Genomic DNA, 23,549 nt, shown 5'->3' on the forward strand with positions numbered 1-23,549 from the left:
ATAATTAAGGTGACATAATCAAGCCGCTAACACGGTCCGCTCTGGCAGGTGTAATTGATTTTTGTCCTGCTGGTCAGGATCCGGGACCTCGGATAATGAAGGCGTGCAAGGATCGCTTTAACACTTAATGTGTTAAACAAAATGCACATGTACACACCTTAGACGCGTGGTCACCAGGCTGGGGATTCATTAACACATGAGGCTCATCAATGTGAGATTACAGTTATTGTGGTTAAGTGGCTGTTGTTGCACCCGTGATCACAGTGCCAAATTCAAGTGCAAAGATTTACTTTTTCAGCACTTAATGTCTTTTCTCCGTCCAACCTTTTTGTTATTTTGCTTGTTTCGATGTTACGGCCATTTAAACATTGAGAAACTATTTAGGCTCTTGGAGATTCTGAAGTGTCGTAACTCATAACCAGTACTTTATTTATAGGTGCATTTAAAGATCATCGTTTTGCACGATGCACCACCTACTGTTTAATCATCCGCCTCTTTACCACAGCAGATGAAATGTGCCGTCTCTGGTGGGTTTTTTCTAACACTTATGGTTAAGTATCTCAACCCGTGATGGAGGCCCCGGCAAGGCAAAATGTAGTTTTAAAAGTTGGTAGTTTTAATTTGCAGGATTATACTCAAACGTCTAATTTCTTTCTCAAATATTGTAAAGAGATAGAAGTAATACTTCCTCCCTTCCTCACTGAAGATTGTTCTTTTAAACGCCATGTGTAAACAGTTCCCAGTTACATAACCAGTATGCATTAGAGAAGTTGTTTGCCAAGAGAAGCGGAGGAATTCCATGACTGGTTTTGCAGTCAGCATTTAACCACGTTTAAAACCTCTACAAAGATCGCTCTGGCTTTTTCTCGCTGGTTTGTGTTCAGTGAAACTGTACGGTTTCCTTGTAAAAACCACGAGGGGGATGGAGTTTAAGTAATGAGAAGAGCAGATGCAGAGTTGATGTGTATGCACACACACTCTTAAAGTGGGCTCTCAGAACATGCTTTTGTGACACAGAGCCTGGCCGATCCACCATGCATCGCACGACTCCACTCCAGGTTTTCCGGCCAGCCGCAGACCAGAGGCTCTCTAGCAGAAAGATCACATGTAAAGCCTTCCCCTTTGTAGTGGAGGAGCAGAGAGTGACAAGCTATCTCTTGCTCGGAAAAAAACGACGTACCTTCCGAGACTTTGTGGATTTGCACCTCATTTTTATTACTGCCTGTGAGTGGACGTAGAGATCTGGGTGTTGTGCCAAGTGGACTTTTTACAGGCTTTCTGAACAGTTTGTTTGTTGAGGACCGTTGACTGAGATTACTGTGGAGCGGGGCTCGCCGCTGGAACAAGAAAGTAAATCTGTTGGTTGTCTGCTTCGCTGGTTATGAATGTTTCTGCCTCCGCTTTTTGTGGCTCACAGTCTGTGGCTATTGAAGGAATAGAAAAGCATTCAAGCTACACAGTCTCTTTTTGTATTACAGCGGACAGTGTAAATACATTTTATTTTGGGAGTTCGGTTTGTGTTGTAAAAGTTCTTTTCTTACGGTTTTATTAAGTGAGGGGTTTATTTATTAACTGTGCTTGCTTGTTGTTTAGAGTCGTTTTTCACATTCATAAACCTGGTTGTTTAAACACTGTTAGCTTAAGTTGTGTTTGTTTGCAGTAACTGTAAGCAAATGGGTTTGTAATTCTAGGACTTTGCTCAGGAATCAGGCAGCTGTTTGAAGTGCGAGCGTGCAAATTGCGAGATCAGGGAGAAGTGTGTTGTGATTCGTCGTAACTTATTGAAGTTCAGTTTCAGCTTTGAACTTCAGTGTGGTGCGACCCTCATATGCATATCGCCGTGTTGAACTTTCACTAAGATTTCAGACGAGCTGCCATCGTGTTTCTACTCCGCTTGTGGTTTAATCTCAGCTTCTATTCTTGCTTTTGTTGTCATTTCCCCTCATTTTTTTTGCTTACTGTAGCTGAGCTGTGCTAGCACAAGCAGAGATTTTCAGATTAAGATCACAACATTTTCTTCCCCTTGCTTTTCACAATGTAATGTATTTGTAGTGCTTTGTGTATTGTTACGGGTGGTTAAAAATCTAATTTTAACTGTTTTTCTCTTTTGTTTTCTCAACAGAAACGGTTCATAAAGGGTTTAAGGCAGTACGGGAAAAACTTTTTTAGGATTCGGAAAGAATTGCTCCCTAACAAGGAGACGGTAAGTCATTTATTTGCTCTTGAATACATTTGTCATCGTTCATGGACACCAAAACAAACTCCTTTTCACTGTGGTTTCTCATTTGTTTTGAAACTGAAGCTACATCTTAGTGGTTTCGAAAACGGTGAGGTTAAGGGAAATGATTGAAAGCAATAGCTTACGCATGGACTTGAGTGCACGAATATTAGATTTAACAGTAAGCATGTTAGGTGCTGGAACACCGGCCCTGAGATTGTGTTTAATCAAAACAGAATCATGACTGTTTATATAATATTTGGTTACAGCTCAGTAAAGCTACGGCTGATTACTGATAGCTTAAAAATTAAACTTATCTTAAGCTTAAAGCACTATTTCTTACATTTTTGTTTTAGTGCGCAATCCAAGTAATGGTAGAAATTTTAGCAAAGTACCCTTGTATTTACTTTTTATTTGTTGGGTATGTTTAAAATGTTAAATGCATTGTACTTTGCATTTCGCATAATGTTTTTAGGCTAATAGTTTTACCATTGGATTAGTAAATGTAAAGATTTCATGCCAATTTTTTTTTTAACTATTAAACATTTTACAGAAATCCATTAAATCCATTATTATACTATACATTATATACAATAAAATTTTAAATGCATTATTTTTTACATATATTTGTGTGCGCACTTACAATTCTTTTTTAATTAAATTTAAGTACAGTATGATTTGCATACTAGACTTGTTTTAGCAATGTTTTTTGGGGACATCTGTTAGCTTTACCTGGCCTCAGTGTCATATCAGAGACTGAAACACAAGCTGTGGCTAATAGGTTGGTTATCAAATGCATGTTTTATGGGATATTGACTTAGCTCAATGATTAGTCACTGATGAAAATCCCTGCTAGCTGAAGGAATTTGTGTAAAGACCTGTCACCCTTAAAGTTCTACAGTCATTGATAGTTTTGACTCTTCATGCTGAACAGCATGTATTCTGTTGGCCATAAATTCATCTTTGAAATGACTCTTTTAATTATTAGTGAGCTGTGTGATCCTGTAGAGGAAACAACAAAGTGAAATACAGGGCATATAATTCTTATGCCAGATACCTGTTTGGCGAGTGCAACGATGCACTTTTGTGCTGAAATTTGTTACTCGTTGGTTGTTTACCTGTAGCAAAAAATAGAAGATATGTTGATATCATCATTTTAGTATTGAAAGAGTAAGCACAAGTTTTGCTTATTTCTGTTATCACTGGCAGTGTTCAGAAGAAATAATGGTTTTGCAATTGTATCATGGAGATAATGATTTTTATTTTCTCATTTTATTAATTTTTTTAGCCCCTAAAAATACTTTTTTTTTTTTTACAAATTTGTTACCCCTGACAGAATGTTTGAAAATGTTATTTAATAGCTAGCAATCCATTTGTTCCGTCTACGTCAGTTTTTACATAAACAAGGCACCCTTTAAAAACCAGTACAAGAAGAGGGAATGATGGAAAAAGGAGAGATGGATGCATAGCAGTCTTGCTCGAGGGCAGAGTTGAGGGGTTAGTTCAATATACTAAGAAAAGCGAGCATTCTCTAAAAAGCCCCACTTTGCTTAAGATTGAAGTGGCTTTTGTGCTGAAAGCCAGCTCTCTGTGCAAGTGCCAGTCAATACCCCGCGGAAAGCTTGATTTATTTTCTCTACGGCCCTTTTTCCACTCTCCTATTTCTTTTGCCATATCTCTCTTTCTTGTGTGACTTTGAACATATTCTGAAACTCTTTCCTTCATTCATCCAACACAAAGTTCTTTCCTGCTCCTTTCTGGCGAAGAATCTTTCCTTTGCGTTTCTTCCAGGTAATCTGGTCCAGCATTTGATATGACTGTCGCATTTTTAAATGCCCAGGGCCGTAGAGGGTGATACAGTGCTGCTTTTCTGCCTCTCCCCATTTTTCCCCTCAGCACTTATTAGCTGGGTTTCTCATAAAGAGCCGGTGCCAAGGCTAAGCACCCACTGCTGTGCAAACACACCAGGCCTGACTAGCTCTCTGGAATGCTTTATATGAAGTCAAATAAAAGAGGAAGCTGGGGAAGTGGGTGTGTCGTCTTACTGTCTCTGCTCTCTTCGCTGCCACCATTTCCCCCACTTGAAAGACAACGTCATGGAATAATTTGTGTACTGGTGCAAGAAATGTTCCCAAACAAACCCGACATGATGTGTCTACAGATCGCAGATAACACAGCTTTGCAGTTCAGTCATGTGCTGTCCCAGAAAGATTTTCTCTACACTTCAAATATTTTTTTTAGGGAATAAGACCAATTTGTTTAGATCATTGCATACAAGGGATGTGCATTCCGAGCAAAAATAATATTCAAAAATCACTGGGTATTATTCGATTATTATTTGAAAATCGCACCCATCTCCTGCATGCACACACAAACACCCATAAACAGAGAGAGACGGATTCACACTTTCAATCTGTATGATAAACTGCTTTAGAAAATAGGCTACCTTAACTTAAGCCATATAATGGTTGTAACGTGCTGAAACATTAATATAATAAACATAAATATAATAAACCGAATGATGGCACTTATTAACATAACAGTCCGTCGATTAGCATAAACTGCTCTTAAGGCAAAAAAATGGAACCCCCCTAAATGGGGAGATGGGAGGAAATATGTTACTTCAATATCTTCTGTCGCAATTATACTATATAAAAATTGCAGGCATCAGGGAGCCATTATTAATACGTTGGGAATTGAATCCGCTTTTGAATGCAAGCTTGTTTTTTACTTTCACTTTCGAGATTCGCGTCAACACGTACGGAGCAGCACTCTGCTGTACTTGGCACACATTTGGCAAGATTAGATGTTTTTCAGTTCTCAGGATCTGCAAATCATTCGTTGCATCCTATCAGTCATCTCTCTTTACTCTGTTTATGTGTTAAGTGGAATGTTATGTACTGTAATGTAACTGACTACCGCTAGCAAGTAGCTAACCATGTCCCTTAAGTGGCTCCGTAGCACGGGTTATTTGTTTTCCGCTCCTTTCTGAACATGGATTGTGCGACACCTCTTATTTGACATCGTCCCAAATTACTTTAACTGTAACATGCTACCCAAGTCTTTTATATGCCATGCAAGTTTACAATGTGAGCTTCTGTTGCCTTTGACAGCTTTTAAGTGCATTACTGGCAGCGCCACCCTACTTAGATGAATGCAATACCACCATACCAGCACGAAAAACATGGGGAAATGATAATATAATATAATATAATATATAATTAAACTAGTCGAATATTCGAAAATAGTGACCCATCCCTATTGCATACTAATGAAAGTAGTGATCGAATTATAATCAGATTTAAACTGCACATAGTCTGCAATAGATATTTTCTATTTAGAAAAAAAAATATTCTGTGATTATTTTAATGCATATAAATGGTATTTTTAGTTGATTTCTTTAGCAATTTTTTTTTGTGATTTCCTTTCTCTTTTTTTTTTTTTTAATACAATTGTATTTATTTATTTATTTTTTTGTTGAGATTTCCAGATGTTTTTTTTTTTAATGAGAGTTTTGTCTGAATGTGATGTTGGTGTGATTACCATGCAGTCTCTGTTTCTTTAAACCCTTGGAAATCTGCCCTGGATTTCAATGCCAGTTAGACTCTTGTCTCAGGAGGGTGCAGACTAACTGGTAACGCTCCAAAGCTTAAGTTGCACCTGCAGGAAGAAAGAATATTAGGTTGTAAAATAGAGATGAGTGTGTGACGAGATGGAGGACAATTTCCCCCGTGTCGTTGGAAAAACAGCCATATTGTAAAGCAGCCATGTTGAAATCCAGCTTCATTGCTGGTATTACAGGGAGGTAAAGCAGCAGGATCCAACAGGGTAAGGAGGCAGCCCTGGCCCTCGGGTCCTGTAATTTTCAAGCTAAGATGGCCAAGATGATAGAACTGTTCTCGGCACAACCTTGTAGCAGATGTTTGCCCTGGTGCAATCTGTATAAATGTCAAATTGAAATCATTGCAAAGACGTTAGCCCTGCAGCCAGTGCCCTAGAGAGGCCCTTGTGTGATTAGAGGTATTCGGGCTTGGGCACTAATTAAAATGGCTAAAACTGGCGGCCTGCTCGATCGCCAGCAGCTGTCCAAGCTTGATAAAATAGCCTGCTTGTTTTGGTAAATGTTGTTTATGGAAATGTTGTTTATCTCCGTGTTCTTGGCCGTTTTGTATGGTTTAGACTCTCTTGATAGGCTATCCAAATAATTTATAATTCTTTCTGTAAAGTTTGTATGAAGAGTGGGCTTGGATAGCCTGCGTTTTGTTTGCTCGCTGGCTTTCTGAACAAAGCTGTGGCTGTAGAACTTGATCTTTTGGATTAAAGAGATCGACCCCCATCAAAAAGTCTTGCTGTGGCGTATTTTTGCCTCCATTGGCTAAAAGCGCTTACGGCAGGGAAACAACTGCTGATTCCTCTGCTTGTGCCTCGTTGACCTGTGAGCGCACACGGCTTATTCTTTCTTTTCCAACAATAAACCGGCAGCGCAGCAGGGATCCGCTGTCTATTTAACATCCTTTTACACCCTGCCCTATCAGCCAAGGCCATTGTAGCACACTTTTTTGTCTCGCATTTGCCTGATTTAACCACAAGGTTGGGCAATCGTGTTTGAATGGAGCCTGTTTTTGCAGTGTGCCACATTGCTTTGTTGACTTTGGAGCAAGGTTACAGTAATATACGTCTCCACTCAATGCAATTTTTCAAGGCTCTTCTCAGACGGTATAACAGCTGCATTTATTTTGATATATATATATATATATATATATATATATATATATATATATATTAGTGCTGTCAAAATTAGCGCGTTAACGCATTCGATTAATTTGAAATATTTAACGCGTTAAAATAAAATAACGCAATTAACGCGGTTGCAGTTTTTTTTATTTCCAGTTGTGGCCTATGTATGTTCAACGTGCAAAGAAATATGGATAAGACCAAGGAAGGACTTTTAGACGGAAAGTTTCAGTATAAAACTCTGCCGGATTACTCTTCAGTCTGCCACAAGAAACATTATGACTGTATGACTGTAACAGTGCGTAAATCAGACCTTTCTGTAACGCTAACGTTAATAAGCTTAAACGAAAATAAAGAAATAATTGTGTAGCGGAGTATTTTTTGTACACAGTGCCGCGAACTGTCAATCACTCCTGTACGCGTGTATCACTGTCCTCCTCAGCTGCAGCAACTTGCGCTCTCTTCATCAAGCTTTAAAACAAAAAGGGGACAAAAAGATCATATTGTCTTTGTGCATAGGCTATAGATTAATTAGATAAATGAATATCTAAATTTGTGCCTTGCCGTCTACGGTATTTTTTTAGAACTTAGAAAAAAGATGCTGCAGCCAATGAACAGCCAGCGGGGGCTGCAGGACGACTCAACCTCCGCAGACAGTTTTTAATGTTTATCAGACAATGAATACTCAAGATTTTGCTTTAGTATAACTCACAACGAGTTTCACACACCTTCTCCGGCCACGTGGAGTTGTTGACACTTAACAGTGGGAAAAGCGACACATGCGCTATTCACTTGTATAACTTAAGGGTGAATGGGTAATGTAGTTTCTGCTCTGGGTGGGATGAATTAGGAAGCTTGCATTGTGAAGGGCGCTCTGAAAATCGGCAGTGCAGGTAAAAAATTAAAACCTCTATTAAAACAGATGTCCAAATGAGCGTACCGGTACGCTACAAGCACGTTCTGGGCGCACGGAGAGGTGGCGGTACGCTCAAGAGCTATATTTGGAAGTGGCGGTACTGAGTACCTGTGCATACTGGCCCACTTAAAGCACTGGCAATGACTATACTTTGGAATTTTTTTGCAGTCCACTTAGAATTCAACATGGAAATCATTTTTGTTTTTTATTGGCATTGATTGTTTTGAAATTCAAATGGTACTTACATGCCTGTGTTTTTATTTCTGTAATAAATATGGCTTTCAAGCCAACAGTTAATTTGGAGGATATTGATGGTTTTTTGCAGGTATGTTGTTTACATGAGAAAATCTGTGTTACAAGTTAAACAAAAATTCCAATAAATAATCATATTTTGAATTTAAATAGTTTCTTTGTCTTGAGTTTACATTAATTATTTACATTTTACATTTAAATATCCAAAAAGTTTCAGTCTTTTAATTGCGATTAATCGCGATTAATCGCGATTAATTTAAAAAAATTGTGCGATTAATTAGTTAATTTTTTTTAATCGATTGACAGCACTAATATATATATATATATATATATATATATATATATATATATATATATATATATATATATATATTTGTTTAGACAATGTTAAATGTTGCGATATATAAAGTGATCATTTCTGCAGTTTATTTTGCAGTTAATATTATAAATTAATATATAAATATTAAAAAAATAGCTAAGCTAATGAAGACAACATACAAAAATCTACCATAAGTCAAGTGCCATAAGTTAGTCAAACTTCTTTCAACTCTCTTTTCGTGTTACAGAGGCTTACCTCTGCATGTCCCTCCCCTACATGGGCACAATCGATCCCCATGCAAAGACTGGAAGGCACACGGTCCAACTCAACTAATTAATGTTTACAGCTGCACATTGCCTGTCTGTACCTAGTAACCAAATGTTCTCGTATCAAAAACCTTGTTTAACCAAGCAAATGCTCTTGAGGTTTTCTTCAGACTGGTTTGATTGTCTGTTGCTGTCTTCCATTTTCTCTTTCCCCCTTGCTGCCCTCCCTTGCATTCTCTGCTGCTCTCCTTCCCCTGTATTTGCCAGCCACAGCCTTAACCGTTTGGCTCACTGTCAAAGCAGGGGCCTTTTGTGGCTTCGTCACAAATCTGCCAGGAAAAACAGAAACCATCTGTTCAAGTCCAGGCCTGAGTGCGGATGAGTGTATAAATACAGGAGTTTAGGCCTCGCACCCATCCTACACACAGACTCGCACACGACCAGGAGGTCCAGCTACGGTTTCTCCCCAACGGCCTGCTGCAATGAAAAGAAGCATAATCTGTTGGAAATTACAGTTTGTGCACGCACGCTCGCACATCGTCGGTTTTCTCGAGGCGAAATCAGAGTGGAAAAGCATTTCTCTGTGCCGTGATAGGAGGTAAGCCCCTTCCTTGTCAGATAATCCACCCTCCAGAAATATTCTGCAGATGGAAGCATTCTGAAATGTCTCATAATTCCAAGCTTACGTTGTCAGTATCTCTCGCTCCCTGGCACACACTCTTCTCTTCTGCTGAGAGATTCAGGGCTAATGGAGGAAATTCCACACACACGAGTAGCTTTACGCATTTATCCTGGCTCTGGGGGAACAAGCGATTTGGGAAAATTTATTTTAGGCCGAGTATTTTCATGTCGTACAAAATTCCAGTGCTATTTTAACCACAAATAATTTTTTAAACGCTACAGATTCATAAAGAGTTATGAAATTCACCCTCATTTATTCACCCTCATGTCATTCCAAATTTGTATGATTTCTCTCTTTTGTGCGGTTTTGTCAAAACGGTGAAAGTCAATGCGGTCTAAACGGTGTGCACATTGACTTTCAGTGCATCTTAAATAAAATACACTGCCTTTTGTGTTGTATGATAGTCAATCATACAGATTTAAAATGACATGAGGGTGAATTTTCATTTTTGGGTGGACAATTTTTAATAGCATAATGTTTTTCACTCTAGTGTATACAGAAAACAAAATGAAAAAAGGGCTTATATTTGACATTTGAAGCTCGATACAGATTGTTGAGAGAAATCTCAGTTTTGTTTCCGACACACAAAGACCTGGCTTTGTTATTCAAGCTGTCAGTCTGAGCACTTGACACTAACTCGCTATGTGCATCCAGCTTCACAGGCCTCCACCGCGAACAGAAACTCACAGGAGACATTTCCTCCCCCAGATGTCATATTTTATTTTGCTTCACAGTAGGACATCTCCTTATATAAAAGACTAATGGCTGCTTCTTTGCCCGTCCTATGTTTCTTTGCGACACCTTGTGAAAATTATTGTGAAAAATCTGTGCGACTAAAATAAACGTAGTGTCTTGTCAGAAAGAATGAACAGCGCTGAAGCGAAAAACCCGGAGCCGTGACTTGGCACAGCCCCTCCATGCTTCTAATCAAATCGTCTTTCCTCTTCCATCTCCTCTCTTCCAGCTTGAAAGGGGATTTTTCTATAGCTCTCCATCGTACAGTTATCGCCCAAGGAAATTTGTCACCACCACAGATGATCCTCTCAAAACATTTCATCACACTTTTCATCCTCAGTCGCCTACTCCTCTACATATTGCTTCAGCAGATTGCATTAAACATCACTGCGTTCTCTTCGCCCGTGGATGTCTGCTCTTCTCCACCCTTGACACCTGTCTTGATAGCCTGTGGACTAAATTACTTTTGAATGACCACGGTGATTCCTTTCACAGTGTTATTACGCCAAACCCCAGCGAATTTTGCGTCTGCCTTCCTCTGGGATGTTTAAGAGCTATGAAGTGCTCCGGCGAAAATGGTTGAGGGCTAAAATGACCTTTTCTTTTTATCTTCTGTAGCATTAAGTTGAGGTTTCATGCTTCAAAGCTCACATCAAATAGAGGGAGGGAAAATAAAAAGCAAGGGGCAACCGTGAGGAAGGGGAGGGGGGATGCTGTGGCGAACAGTCATTAGGCTGTGAAGAAAGCCAGCCCGCTGTCCTGCCGAAGAGTTTTGATCTGCACATTTCAATTAAATTTCACATCAGGAAGCCTGCCATCCTTTGGCCTGCACCTGCGCCCTGACCGACCCTGCCAAAAAGCCTTTTGCTCTTAGACGCGGGCCCGGGCCTTTCGCCATTGCACGTTCCTCTCATCATATCAGATAAATAAACCGCAGGAGCTGGGCTTATTCTTAAGATTCCTAACAAGGCATTAACACTCAGGTGTTTTCAATGGCTCATTTAGTTCAGTGGCTGGGATACTTGAAGATGATGGCTGTCAGCCTTGTGTTTCTCATTTGGTAAGCATTTGTACCACCCACAGGTAATTGATATAATTGTCATAATTGATATTCCTCGTACGTGTGTCCATTGGGCCACTCAGAGATGGGATACTCTGTGTCTAACGCATGTGGAAACATTTTGAGAACATTCCTCTACTGCTCAGCATGCATTTTTGATATTTTTGTGAATTTTTCATGATTTTTTTTTCTTCCCTCCAATGGCATATTCTGATCGCTCCCATTATTTTTAAGACCAAAAAGTGGATTTAAATTTGAAACACCAAAGCCCTCGCTTTAATGCAACTTTCCAAGTGCTTCTTGATGGAAATGATGCTGTACCTTAAATGCTTTTGGAAAATGAGGCAGTCAAAGCTCATAAGAAGCTGTAAGGGCGAGACTTATCTTGTGTGTTTGCCCATGTCAGACATGGTAGCTTAGCAGCCCAACCTCAGTTTTATAGCCTTTCCATCAGAGTGCTGCAGCTTTTTTTTTTGTGATTTATGTAAATATAATTCATATACTCAAGTGCAGGCATCCGAAGCGAATCTATATGGTTCAGTAAAATTCACTCAAGCAATAAAATAGCCTATGAATGGTCTGATAGGATTCGAAATACATGTTTTTCTGCTTGCTGCCAAGAATAGTTTGAAGTGTTTGCCGTAAAGCTGTTAATGTGTTGGGGAGAGCAGCATTTTAATGACCAATTTATGTCAAGAAGAACAGCCGAAGCAAAGAGGGAAAGCAATCAATACACATTAAAGATACCCAAGCCCCATTCAGCCTGAGTTTAACAGACCATGTCAAACCTCATGACTGTCCTCTTCACTCATTCCTGCACCAATAAAACATGCTAAAGTCTCAGCCGTTGACACGCCAGCCATTCCAGTGCAGGGCCTTGAAATGAATATCCAAAATCAGGCAAATGATTCTGTTAATAAGAAACTGAAAGGTATAAAAGGAGAAACAAGAGGAACCACCGCAGGAAAAGTGCATAATTGCTTCTCCACCAGACAACGGTTTGTGTGTATTTTGAGTGTGTCCGGAAAGCGACAGTTAATTTGTGCAGGCTGCCTCAGCAAAGCATCTTCTGATCCATGATTGCATGTGTTAATGTTTCAGTAGGGTATTGATTTCCTGGCTGGCTTTTGTGCTCGGGATTTATATGCCTTACTCCCTGGCAATCGCGCCCTCTGAATGTTTGATTAAAGTTCAATTGACTCTTCTAGCGCAGGGGCTTGGAGCCGTTTCACTCCCTATTTGTAGCGCCAAAGCTCTCCCTGACATGTTCCTTTGTTTCCATTCAAGCGCCTGCCACCCAGGCAGCCACCAATGTACTGATCCTAATATCCCAGCATTCAGAGAGCTTCGCAGCCTAATCCTGGGACAGCCACGGCACAACAAGCCGGCCTGCTGGCAAACCCGGCATGGATTCTTTGTCCAGGACGCTATACTTTCTCCCTTTCTTTCTGTCTGTCATAAAAACTACACTGATGTTTTCAGTGCAGCTGCCTTATCAGTTTGACATTTGAGGTCGTTTTGTTCGCTTATCAAGTCAGGTTTACATCCAACAGATCAACATAATTTTTTTTATAGTAGTTGAAAAGTTTCTTTGTTTGGTTTCACTCACTGAGGCTGTCAGAGTGCTTGTAAAAACAGCTTGTTCATGAGATGTTTTTGTGTTTTCGGTCTCACAGGGGGAGCTGATCACCTTTTACTATTATTGGAAGAAAACCCCTGAGGCTGCTAGTTGCAGAGCCCACCGCAGGCACCGCAGACAACCCGTCTTCCGCCGGATTAAGACCCGCACTGCCTCCACTCCCGTCAACACTCCCTCCCGCCCACCTTCCAGCGAGTTCTGTAAGTGCAATCTGCCTCACTTCCCCCTAAAGACAGAGAACAGACTCTTGTCACTGCTAAACATGACATCTTTGAAACTCCCAGGACTAGTATGGCTTTTCAGAGCACAGATCCCCCTCTGTGATTCTTCAAAGTAAACAGCTGAAATCTCATATCCGATAAGAGACGCAACAGGGAGGGATCGCTCTTATTATGTGTACTGTACTTGTCTCTTCAAAGAGCCACTGATAATGTGTTGAGTGCAGCATGCTTGTCCTAAAGAGACTGTAGTTGTGAAATGACATTCATTAACCAGCATGTTTGTCTTTTCCAGTGGACTTGAGTTCAGCCAGCGAAGATGACTTTGACAGTGAAGACAGCGAGCAGGAACTGAAGGGATACGCCTGTCGTCACTGTTTCACTACCAGTGAGTGCTTGATTTATGTAACTATCAAATCATGTTGGTATTTAGACAAACAGTACAACTGTGATACTGCTTTTATGCAGCAGTTCAATGAACAAGTTAATATAGAGTGAGAGAAACGGTGAACATTGGGTTTTGTCAGTCCTTCGGTTGTTCAAGGGTGAAATGGAGGTATTACTCTAATATAGTGATAGTATGAGACGGGTGAAGACTCTGTGCGAGTTCTCCCTTCAGAAGACTTCAATAATCCCCTCCGCAGGCCTGTAATTACTCTCAGTTTGAGAGTGCTCTGATGCTCGGCCCCATCCCTCATCTGGCAGATGGACATCAGAGTGTGTCATTTTTAATTTAATCCAATCTGACACTTACGCGTCCGTTTTTTGCCTCATTAAATCCTCTGACCTGTTGGATGCAGTTGGCATTCCTATCACTCTCACTTCAGATTTGAAAACATCCTCAGCATGAATGAGTAACAGTCTTTGACCTTAGCATGTCCATGAGGTGTTTGGCTAGGCCTGGAGCACTTCCTGTTAGTAATGTTTAATAAGCAGAGTTCAGCTGAACTTGAATTTGTGTTTACAGCCTCCAAGGACTGGCACCACGGGGGTCGTGAGAACATCCTGCTGTGCACCGACTGCCGGATCCATTTTAAGAAGTACGGCGAACTACCCCCCATTGAGAAGCCTGTAGACCCGCCACCGTTTATGTTCAAACCTGTCAAAGAGGAAGACGATGGGCTCAGTGGGAAGCATAGCATGAGGACTCGACGGAATCGCGGCTCAGTAAGACACCATACTTTATTCCTTTTTTAGTGGCAGTTTAACTGCATATAATGTGTTTTAGCATTATTAGCAGTGTTATATCAGATATTTTATTATTCGGTTCAGATGTCAACGCTACGAAGTGGCCGCAAGAAGCAGACCGCCAGCCCAGATGGCAGAGCCTCACCAACCAATGAGGATCTGAGGTCCAGCGGGCGGACCTCACCCAGTGCAGCCAGCACCTCCAGCACTGACAGCAAGACTGACTCCAAGAAACTCAGCAAGGTACGATCTACATGACCAGACTATAGCAATCAGAATTACACTGAGAATCACAGGACCTTGTTTTCAGAAGAAACTTGTTTTCATTCTGTCCAAACAGAAGACAAAGGAAGATGCGCCATCGCCTATGAAGAGTGCCAAACGTCAGAGAGAGAAAGGAGCCTCGGATACAGAGGAGTCCGAGAGGACAAGCGCAAAGAAGTCTAAAACGCAGGTAAGGAAACTCCTACTAAACAAGCAGCCTCTTATTAATTATTTTGTGTACGAGTGTATCTCTAAACCAGAAACAGCTTGTACAGTACTTTTAATCAGTTATTTTCGATACTTCTCAATGTGTGCTGCTGCCATGAAGATGGTTGTTTGGCGATGTATTTTGGAGATGTGGGATTTGTTTGGGAGAAAAATTATCAACTAGAGGTTTTCTTGGAAGAACAGTTCTCCGTTAATCCAAAAGACATAAATAAACTTAGACCAAAGGTCACTGAAGGGTTCATGGCAGTTCTATTTGACCCAAAGTCCAGTGAAGATGCTGGATTTTACAGTTGTATTTATTTTGGCCGTTACCTATGGTGATAATGGAGTGATTTCATATCCTTTAAATGTCAGGAGTTCACATTACAACTCAAGCACTGTGATATGCAAAGGTTATTTGTTCTTGATCATGACTGCACCCATTATTCGGTCATTAGTAACTGCCGCTATGGGCAAGTTTATTGACCCTTCCTCCATCTTCCGCAGGAACGGCCAGACTCACCCTCGGAGTGTGAAGGAGAGGGCGAGGGTGAGAGCTCGGACGGTCGCAGCGTAAATGACGAGGGTAGCAGCGATCCCAAGGATATTGACCAGGACAACCGCAGCTCTTCTCCAAGCATCCCCAGCCCACGTGACAACGAGAGTGACTCCGACTCCTCGGCGCAGCAGCAGATCCTTCAGGGCCAGCACCCTCCAGTCATCCAGTGCCAGACAGGGGCATTACCCCCAGTCCCTCCTTCTGCAGCCGCAGCCTCAACGCCACCCGCCTCAGGCGCACCTTCACTGTCCTCTCAGCCATCCCCATCCATCCCCCCTACCCCCATGCCTCCTCAGCAGATACCTCCAGCGGGTCCGCTGGCTCTCATCCAATCAGGAGCACAGAGGCTGCCCTCACCTCACTCCCCACTGCAGGGCCTGCCTCAGCCACCTCCACCCTCTCAAATCGGCCCTCAGTCTCTGCAGCCTCCACTACACGGCCCCATGCTGCCCTTGGGCCATCCTTTGCAGGCTGGGCCATCACACATGCCCCTCCCTCACGCTTTACCTGCTCAGTCCTTCCCAATGGGTCAGTCTCAGGTCCCCCCTTCAGCTCTCTCGGGTCAGACCCAAGCCACCTCCCTGTCTCAACAACAGCGACCTCACACCCCTCCATCCCAGTCACAGTCCTCCTCACAGAGCGGCAGCCAACCTCCCAGAGAGCAGCCTCTCCCTCCCGCAACATTGCCTATGCCCCACATCAAACCTCCACCAACCACCCCCATCCCACAAATGCCAAACCCTCAATCACACAAGCATCCCAGCCACCCTCCATTCCCACAGATGCCTTCCAACTTGCCCCCTCCGCCCGCCTTGAAGCCCCTCAGCTCTCTATCCACACATCACCCTCCCTCCGCCCATCCGCCACCCCTTCAGCTCATGTCTCAAAACCAGCAACTTCAACCTCCACCCGTGCAACCTCCAGTGCTCACCCAGTCCCAAAATCTTCCAGCAACAGGAAGTCAAGTGCCCCCTCCGGCTCCTCCACTCCCTTCCTCTTCCTCTGCCTCACACTCGGCGCCTTCTCAGCCCCCGTTCCCTCCCCATTCCTTCTTGCCAGGCAGCTCTCCCGTCCTCTCACCCTCCACCGTACCCTCCTCCGTTGTGAGCTCTATGTCTGCGCTGCAACAACCACCCTCCTCCATATCCATGCCCCTGCCTGCATCAGTCACCGCGCCCTGTCCGGGACCCTCCACTGTGCCACCTGTGCAAATTAAAGAAGAGCCTCTGGATGAGGTGGAGGAACCAGAGAGTCCTCCACCACCACAGAGGAGTCCTTCGCCCCCACCCACCATTGTCAACACTCCCAGTCATGCCAGCCAGTCAGCACGGTAATGATTTGTTATATTTATTAAACACATTGATATTTTTATTATAGCCCCCCTCCCCACAAAACAAAAATAAATAATGAATTATTATTGCTGTTGTTATAAAAAAATTCAAAATGATGATAAAACTATATTTGATTCCATTTATAAGAATGATATATTAATTTATAATTGTTTATTGTAATAAAAAAAATCTGTATTTTTTTTTTTAACAAAGAAATGCACTCTACGTACTCACACTGTACACTGTATTTTATATGTACAATAAGCAGAGTAATTGCAAGAAAGTGGAGATATGGTTATTGTATCTGTCATTTTCCTTATTATATATTATATAAATATTATATTTTTATTCAAATTGTATATTATTAATAGTTAAACATGTTATCAGGTTCTGTGTGCAAAATGTACTTGTTTAAAAGTTGTTAAATAGCGCTATTAATGTAGTGGCCTAATTAAACCTGCTTCAGCTCTTCTGCAGTCATCAAGTGTAGACAGGACACAGATTAATGACTGCATCATAGCACTGAAAGCCTCCATCAGAACATGAGCATGTCTTTGTAGAGCTACTGTGGCCTTGTCTCCCCTTCAGTGAATAGCAATAAGCTCAGTAATGCACAGAGAGAGCAGCTCTTTATGGAACTGGTGATTAAATGGATTGATTTGAGTGGCTCTAGTATAGTATAAACGAGAGGACATGTCAGAGGTTATTTATTTGTCACAAAGTAATTGCATTGCTTTTTTTTAATGGCTGCAAATTCAGCCTGTGAAAATATTTTCATAGCTAATGTGTCACATAACAAGAAAGGTTGGACACTACAAAATGACTCTGACAGTAGTCATTCTCCATGATTGTGCTGACGGTCTTCCCGTCTATCCTGTTTACAGGTTCTACAAGCATCTGGACAGAGGTTACAACACATGTGCCAGAACAGACTTCTACTTCACACCACTGGCCTCATCAAAACTGGCAAAGAAGCGGGAAGAGGTGCTGGAGAAAGCCAAGAGGGAGGCGGAGCAGAAGGCGCGAGAAGAGAAAGAAAAGGAGAGGGAACGAGAAAAAGAAAGGGAGCGGGAACGGGAGAGAGAGAAGGAGGCTGAGAGAGCTGCTGTAAGTTTTGGTCTAATGTGTTGCATACAAGTTGAAATGCAACTTTATTTGATGGTTTCAGCTAAAATTCTGTATTAGGTTGCTTACTAGATCTTCTCTGTCTTTACAGAAAGCTTCCAGTTCTTCGCATGAGGGTCGCATGGGTGAACCCCCGATGGGGGGATCGGCTCATATGCGGACATCTTTTGATCCACCACCCACCACCATCGCCACTGTGCCCCCTTACATTGGCCCTGATACTCCCGCCCTGCGCCAGCTCAGCGAATACGCTCGTCCCCACGTCATGTCCCCCACCAACCGTAATCATCCCTTCTTTGTCTCGCTCAACCCCTCAGACCCTCTCCTGGCCTATCACATGCCCGGCCTGTACAATGCAGACCCCAGCATGCGCGAGCGTGAGCTGCGGGAGCGAGAGATGCGAGAAAGAGAGATCCGTGAGAGGGAGATGAGAATGGAGAGGATGAAGCCAGGCTTCGAGGTCAAACCTCCAGAATTGGAGAGCCTGCATCCTTCCGCTAACCCCATGGAGCACTTTGCCCGACACGGGCCCATTGGTCTCCCGCACATGGCTGGCCCACATCCATTCGCCACCTTCCACCCCGGCCTGAATCCCCTGGAGCGGGAACGGCTGGCACTAGCCGGGCCGCAGCTACGGCCTGAGATGATGTACCCTGACCGGTTGGCAGAGAGGATACACGCCGAGAGGATGGCCTCTGTGGCTAATGACCCCATCGCTCGGCTCCAGATGTTCAACGTGACGCCACACCACCATCAGCACTCGCACATCCATTCACACCTACACCTGCACCAACAGGACCCGCTGCACCAAGGTGAGGGACCATTCACTCTAATGTTGTGTGCTGGATTGTTGTATTAGGCCCACATGGAATCTCATGCATATCTCTTGCGATTATGAGATATATTGGCTAATTTCATTATGCATTCAGTTTCAAATAAGCAGCTGTGAAAACAAACTTGATTGAATCCATTCCATAGAATTCCATCAGTTTTCATGTAAAATAGCCCAACATTTTTTAAAATGTCCACAGATTCCATCTGGGCCACTGAAGATTGTTTTTTAAACAATTCTGTGATTTAGTTACTCACCCTCGTGTTGTTCTAAACCCCAACGACCTTCGTTCATCTTCGGAGCACAAATAAAGATATTTTTGATGAAATCTGAGAGCTTTCTGTCCTAGTATCTTTGTGTTCTGAAGATAAACAATGGTCTTACGGGTTTGGAACGACATGAGGGTGAGAAATCAATCAACATTTTTATATTTGGTGAACTATCCCTATAGTCAAGGGTGCACAAAAGTGGTCCGCAGCTCCACATGCGCGACCAAAATAAATATAAAAATATAAATATATAAATAAATAAATATGTTCTGACAGCGCATTTGCGTACCGACATGGTTGACCGCTGTTAATACACAATTACCATTTTAGATCACAAACTGTACTATAGAAGTTTTATTTTCAACCTGAAAGCATAAATCTAGGCTATACCATGCCGTTTTCAAAGCACAATGCAAAACTGTGACATTCATCATCTGACGCTCTTTAATCAGCAGCGCTAAATCTGGAAGCGCGTATACTTACATGCCGGCAACCTGCCAAAATAAAAGCCTGCAGATTTTAAGTTTGAATATGATAACACTTTAATCTATTAAAGTTTTTACATTTTTATCCAAAGCGACTCAAAATTGGGGAATACATAAAGCGATTCTTCTTAAAGAGGCGAACAAACAAATGTAGTAGTAAATATTAGCATTTTATTTTTAAGTTTAGTACAGTCTAGTACTGTATTTAATACTAGGACTGCCTTTTATTTTTTTATAATATTATCACACACTATTATTTAGTTTATTTACTATTATTATAAAAAAAAACTAAATGAATATAGTGCAATAATATTATTAATTAATTTTTTATAGTTATATTTAATGGGTCACACTATATGCAGTGTGAGGACCAAACCAAATCTCCAGGTTCTCTTATGAGAACCAGGCTGAAATAATTATGTGCACCCCTGCCTATAGTTTACGTGCTATTAAAAAAATAAAAAAATAATAATGTATCTGTGTTTGTGTATATATAAATAAATAGGGATGCACTGATATTAAAATTCCGTCTGACATTTTCATGTTATGAACTGTAAATGGCCAATAAATGGTACAAATGTTCAAATTCTGTATTTTTTTTCTAAATCAAGTATGTTTGAAGTATTGTATTTGCTAAATATTATGTTTAAAAGTTTTATGAAATCGTTCTATATATATATATATATATATATATATATATATATATATATATATATATATATATAGTAACCAATATCAGTAACCAATATGGTACTGATATGTCATGCATCCCTACTATTAAATGTTGTTGCACACTTGTCTTTTAAGCATGATGTTCATTTTTTATGTCAATGCTGTGAATATTAAATATGTGTGTATCTGTATAATATTGACAATGTACCATTACAAAAAGCTACTCACACGGAGAAGGTGGTGGTGAATGCCTTGTGTGTCCCCCAGGTTCTGGGGCACATCCGCTTGTAGACCCGCTGGCCGGTGGACCGCACCTCGCCCGGTTCCCTTACCCGCCCGGAGCCATCCCCAACCCCCTGCTCGGACAGCCCCCACACGAACACGAGATGCTCCGGCACCCTATGTTCGGTAAGACACGTTCATGAGCAGCTTCTCCATCATTTGTCCAGGCATTGACTAATCAGTCTTCCCGTTTCATCTGTAGGCCCTCCATATCCCAGAGATCTCCCAGGTGGGCTCCCACCGCCCATGTCAGCGGCACACCAGCTGCAGGCCATGCATGCACAGTCTGCAGAGCTACAGAGACTGGCCATGGAGCAGCAGTGGCTACACGGTCATCACCACATGCACGGAGGCCCTCTGCCAGGACAGGAGGACTATTACAGGTCAGTCTCACAGCCTGACATTTGATAGAACGTACATGTGCTTCAAACATCTTTCATAATACCATACATCCCTCTTCTATCTCACTGTTTTTCAGCCGGTTGAAGAAGGAAAGCGACAAGCAGCTGTGATCACCCACAGACTCCCTGAGGAGCAGCAGGACACAGGTGGACACAGCAGAACAGTCACACACGGGAACTTGCGTGTCCTAGAAACGTTTTCAGTTCGGCAGAGTGACAAGGATCGTCTGAGGAACCTTCTTTCTGTTGTCAGCTTTCTTCACTATTCCAGACTTTTTTTTTTTTTTTACGTCAGTGACTTTTCGGGGGGTTATATATCGTTCAAGTAGTGACAGCGTCCTCAAGACTGATTGTGACTTTCCTGCATGAACATACTCTGAGAAGCTTCCCTGACGTCTTTTGTAGGTGCTAGAGAACCAGATACTTTGTCACTGTGCTAACTGGGGGAAAAACAGAGGAACAGAACAGTCGGTTATATCTGAAAAGTGCTATCTTAAATTCAATGTTTATTTTAATACATTGTAGGAGGTTTTCATAATGTTAAGAAAAGCTGCAGCATGGCGTTTTTCTGTAAGTCTGTAAATAGTATATAAATATATATATATACATATATAATTATTACTATTATTGTTATAATTATTATTAGGTGTGGATTCCTAACGAGTCGTTAGACCTCCGATATAATAATTTTCTGAAGTGTCATCCCTTGTTTCAGAGGGGAAGGAGATGGCACTGTTCGAGCAGGTAACCATGTCAGATGGTTCGGTCCATGGAAGCGGGGTTCGCTGGGTAGAATGGTACCGGATTTGAATCCAAACACCTCTAGAGGTCAAAGCTCTGATGATGCTTTTTTATTGTTTTGTTTGTTTGGTTTCATATGTATCGACAGTCTGCGACAAACACTCATGACCATACGTTTCATTTCTTGGCTGAACTCAAACGGAGTTAGACGTTCAAAGCACTTGGAGGAGGAGGATGTGCGGTGCCTCGTGAGTATTGGGGCAAGTAGCCCATTTGGAAAGAATGAATATTGCACTGATTAACCTCAGTTTTTGTTCCGAAACTATAATTGGATTTCTTATGGCTTTTTAAGTGCATTTCGAAAGCCGTTCGCTCTGTTTTCCGTGTACCAAAGTTGAACGGCTTTGAGTTTTGCAACTGGGTTCATATCTCGACAAGTTCCTCAGTGCTTTAGAGATTTGCGAAACCAACCGGACTGCTTTTTTAAGTGACAATAAGCGACATCTTGATGCAATTTTTTTTTTTTTTACTTTTTAGATTTACACATTGTCAAAGGGTGCTGGAAAAGATAGCAATGCTACACCCCCGGGTTTGTCCTCACACAGTCAGTTTCCCGACCTACTGTACAGATTCATTGAACCATTCTCACTGTGAAGCCTGGGGGAAGAGGCTGGCTTGGATTGGAGTCTGTGTACCTGTGTGCATGTGTTCACAGTAGTGCAGACGACGACTGTGTTTGAGCTGCTCTCTGCATTCCTGACATTGCATTACCTATGATGCATGATGCCTCTTTAGTTGCTCTCCATCATGGCGAGGCCATTCGATAGCAATCATCGACTGTTACATGCAGTATTTTTGTTCGTTGCGTTGGGTTTTCACCAGAATTAACGTTCGTTATTTGAAAAAACATGCGTGTGTGGGCCTTTCTCGAGCGTACAGTTCAAAGTACAGTCAAAGCTCCTAGTACAGTTTTTAATTCTCCCTGTTTGGTTTTTAAAAAGCCATTGTGCATCCTTTGAAGAGTATGCATAGAAGCCTGTTTTTAGCAGTATACACCCAAAGCTGATTACTTTCTGTAATTGGACTGTCATGTATTTTTTATTCTGTCTCAGATGTATACAGCATTTTATTTTTGTTTTAAGCATTTTCTCCTTTTGTCCCTCTTTTGTGTCTTAAACCTTTGATGTTGAGTGTTGTCAATGGTTTAGCTTCTTGTTTCAAAGCGGCAATAGCAGAATGTACATTCTGACTGCTAAGATTTATATATACTGGTATCTTGAAGCTTATTGTATATATTAGTAGTCGCCATGGGATGACACAGTGTAAACAAAAAGTAGAGATAATTAAGGCAGATTGTGAGTCCTGTGTTCTCCCCATTTGAGTATTTTGTAATTTTTTTGACAAATTTGTGGAATTAAAATAAACTAAGTTACACCACATGGAAACCTGATTTCTAGTCAATATCACTTTTTGTTAAATGACATGACAAAAGTAAATGTTCATGCTGCCAAAACAAGAACTGGGTTGAAGTGTTTTCTGTCTTCTAATTCTGGTCTTCGGCTGAAGCTGGGTTGGGTGGCGGCTTTATATGAGGGAGTATAAAGATTATTGCTCATAAGTGTGTTTTGTTGAACATATCATGCATATTGTGCTGCTCCAAAGTAATGCTGTTGTCCATCATTTTACAAGCACAATCATTCTGGGAAATGAGCTCATAAAGTGAATTCTGAGAATGGGTCACGGAGTACCAATAAATGGGAGACCAAAAATGGCCTGCAATCCACAAGAATTCTCCCGTTCGGTTGCCATGCATTAAACACACATCATTGTTCGAATGTACTCTATGAGCTAAAACCAGACTGGATCTGCTCTCTGTGGTCATTTCTATCTCGACTCAACCCATAAACTTTTAGATGGACTAAAATCCTCATTTTGCAAACATAAAAAAAAAAAAAATATATATATATATATATATATATATATATATATATATATATATATATATATATATATATATATATATATATATATATATATATATATGTATATGATTATTGTTGAGTGATGTTAAAATGTTCATAACTTCTCTATAAACCTACCTCACAGCCAAATATAGTTATTTGGCATGTCACTTGCATTTTTTATAAACCTAAG

General features: G+C 41.4%; 1 protein-coding gene across 6 annotated transcripts in view; it reads left to right on the plus strand.

Annotated features, from left to right (window-relative positions):
- Positions 1-22,845, plus strand: part of LOC113068892 (arginine-glutamic acid dipeptide repeats protein-like) — a 145,758-nt gene extending 122,913 nt beyond the window's left edge. For 4 of the 6 annotated variants that reach the window (XM_026241805.1, XM_026241806.1, XM_026241804.1 and 1 more), the window contains 12 exons: positions 2,123-2,203; positions 12,859-13,021; positions 13,335-13,427; positions 14,007-14,206; positions 14,312-14,470; positions 14,568-14,681; positions 15,206-16,587; positions 17,473-17,695; positions 17,805-18,525; positions 20,209-20,379; positions 20,456-20,636; positions 20,732-22,845. In XM_026241805.1, the coding sequence (XP_026097590.1) occupies positions 2,123-2,203; positions 12,859-13,021; positions 13,335-13,427; positions 14,007-14,206; positions 14,312-14,470; positions 14,568-14,681; positions 15,206-16,587; positions 17,473-17,695; positions 17,805-18,525; positions 20,209-20,379; positions 20,456-20,636; positions 20,732-20,765 (3,522 nt within the window). In that variant the 3' untranslated portion in view covers positions 20,766-22,845. The remainder of the gene's footprint in view (positions 1-2,122; positions 2,204-12,858; positions 13,022-13,334; positions 13,428-14,006; positions 14,207-14,311; positions 14,471-14,567; positions 14,682-15,205; positions 16,588-17,472; positions 17,696-17,804; positions 18,526-20,208; positions 20,380-20,455; positions 20,637-20,731) is intronic. The other 2 variants (XM_026241807.1, XM_026241809.1) reach the window with 1 other exon arrangement.
- The last annotated feature ends 704 nt before the right edge of the window (positions 22,846-23,549 follow it).

This window comes from Carassius auratus, unplaced genomic scaffold, assembly GCF_003368295.1.
Source record: "Carassius auratus strain Wakin unplaced genomic scaffold, ASM336829v1 scaf_tig00000254, whole genome shotgun sequence".
NCBI lineage: Eukaryota > Metazoa > Chordata > Actinopteri > Cypriniformes > Cyprinidae > Carassius > Carassius auratus.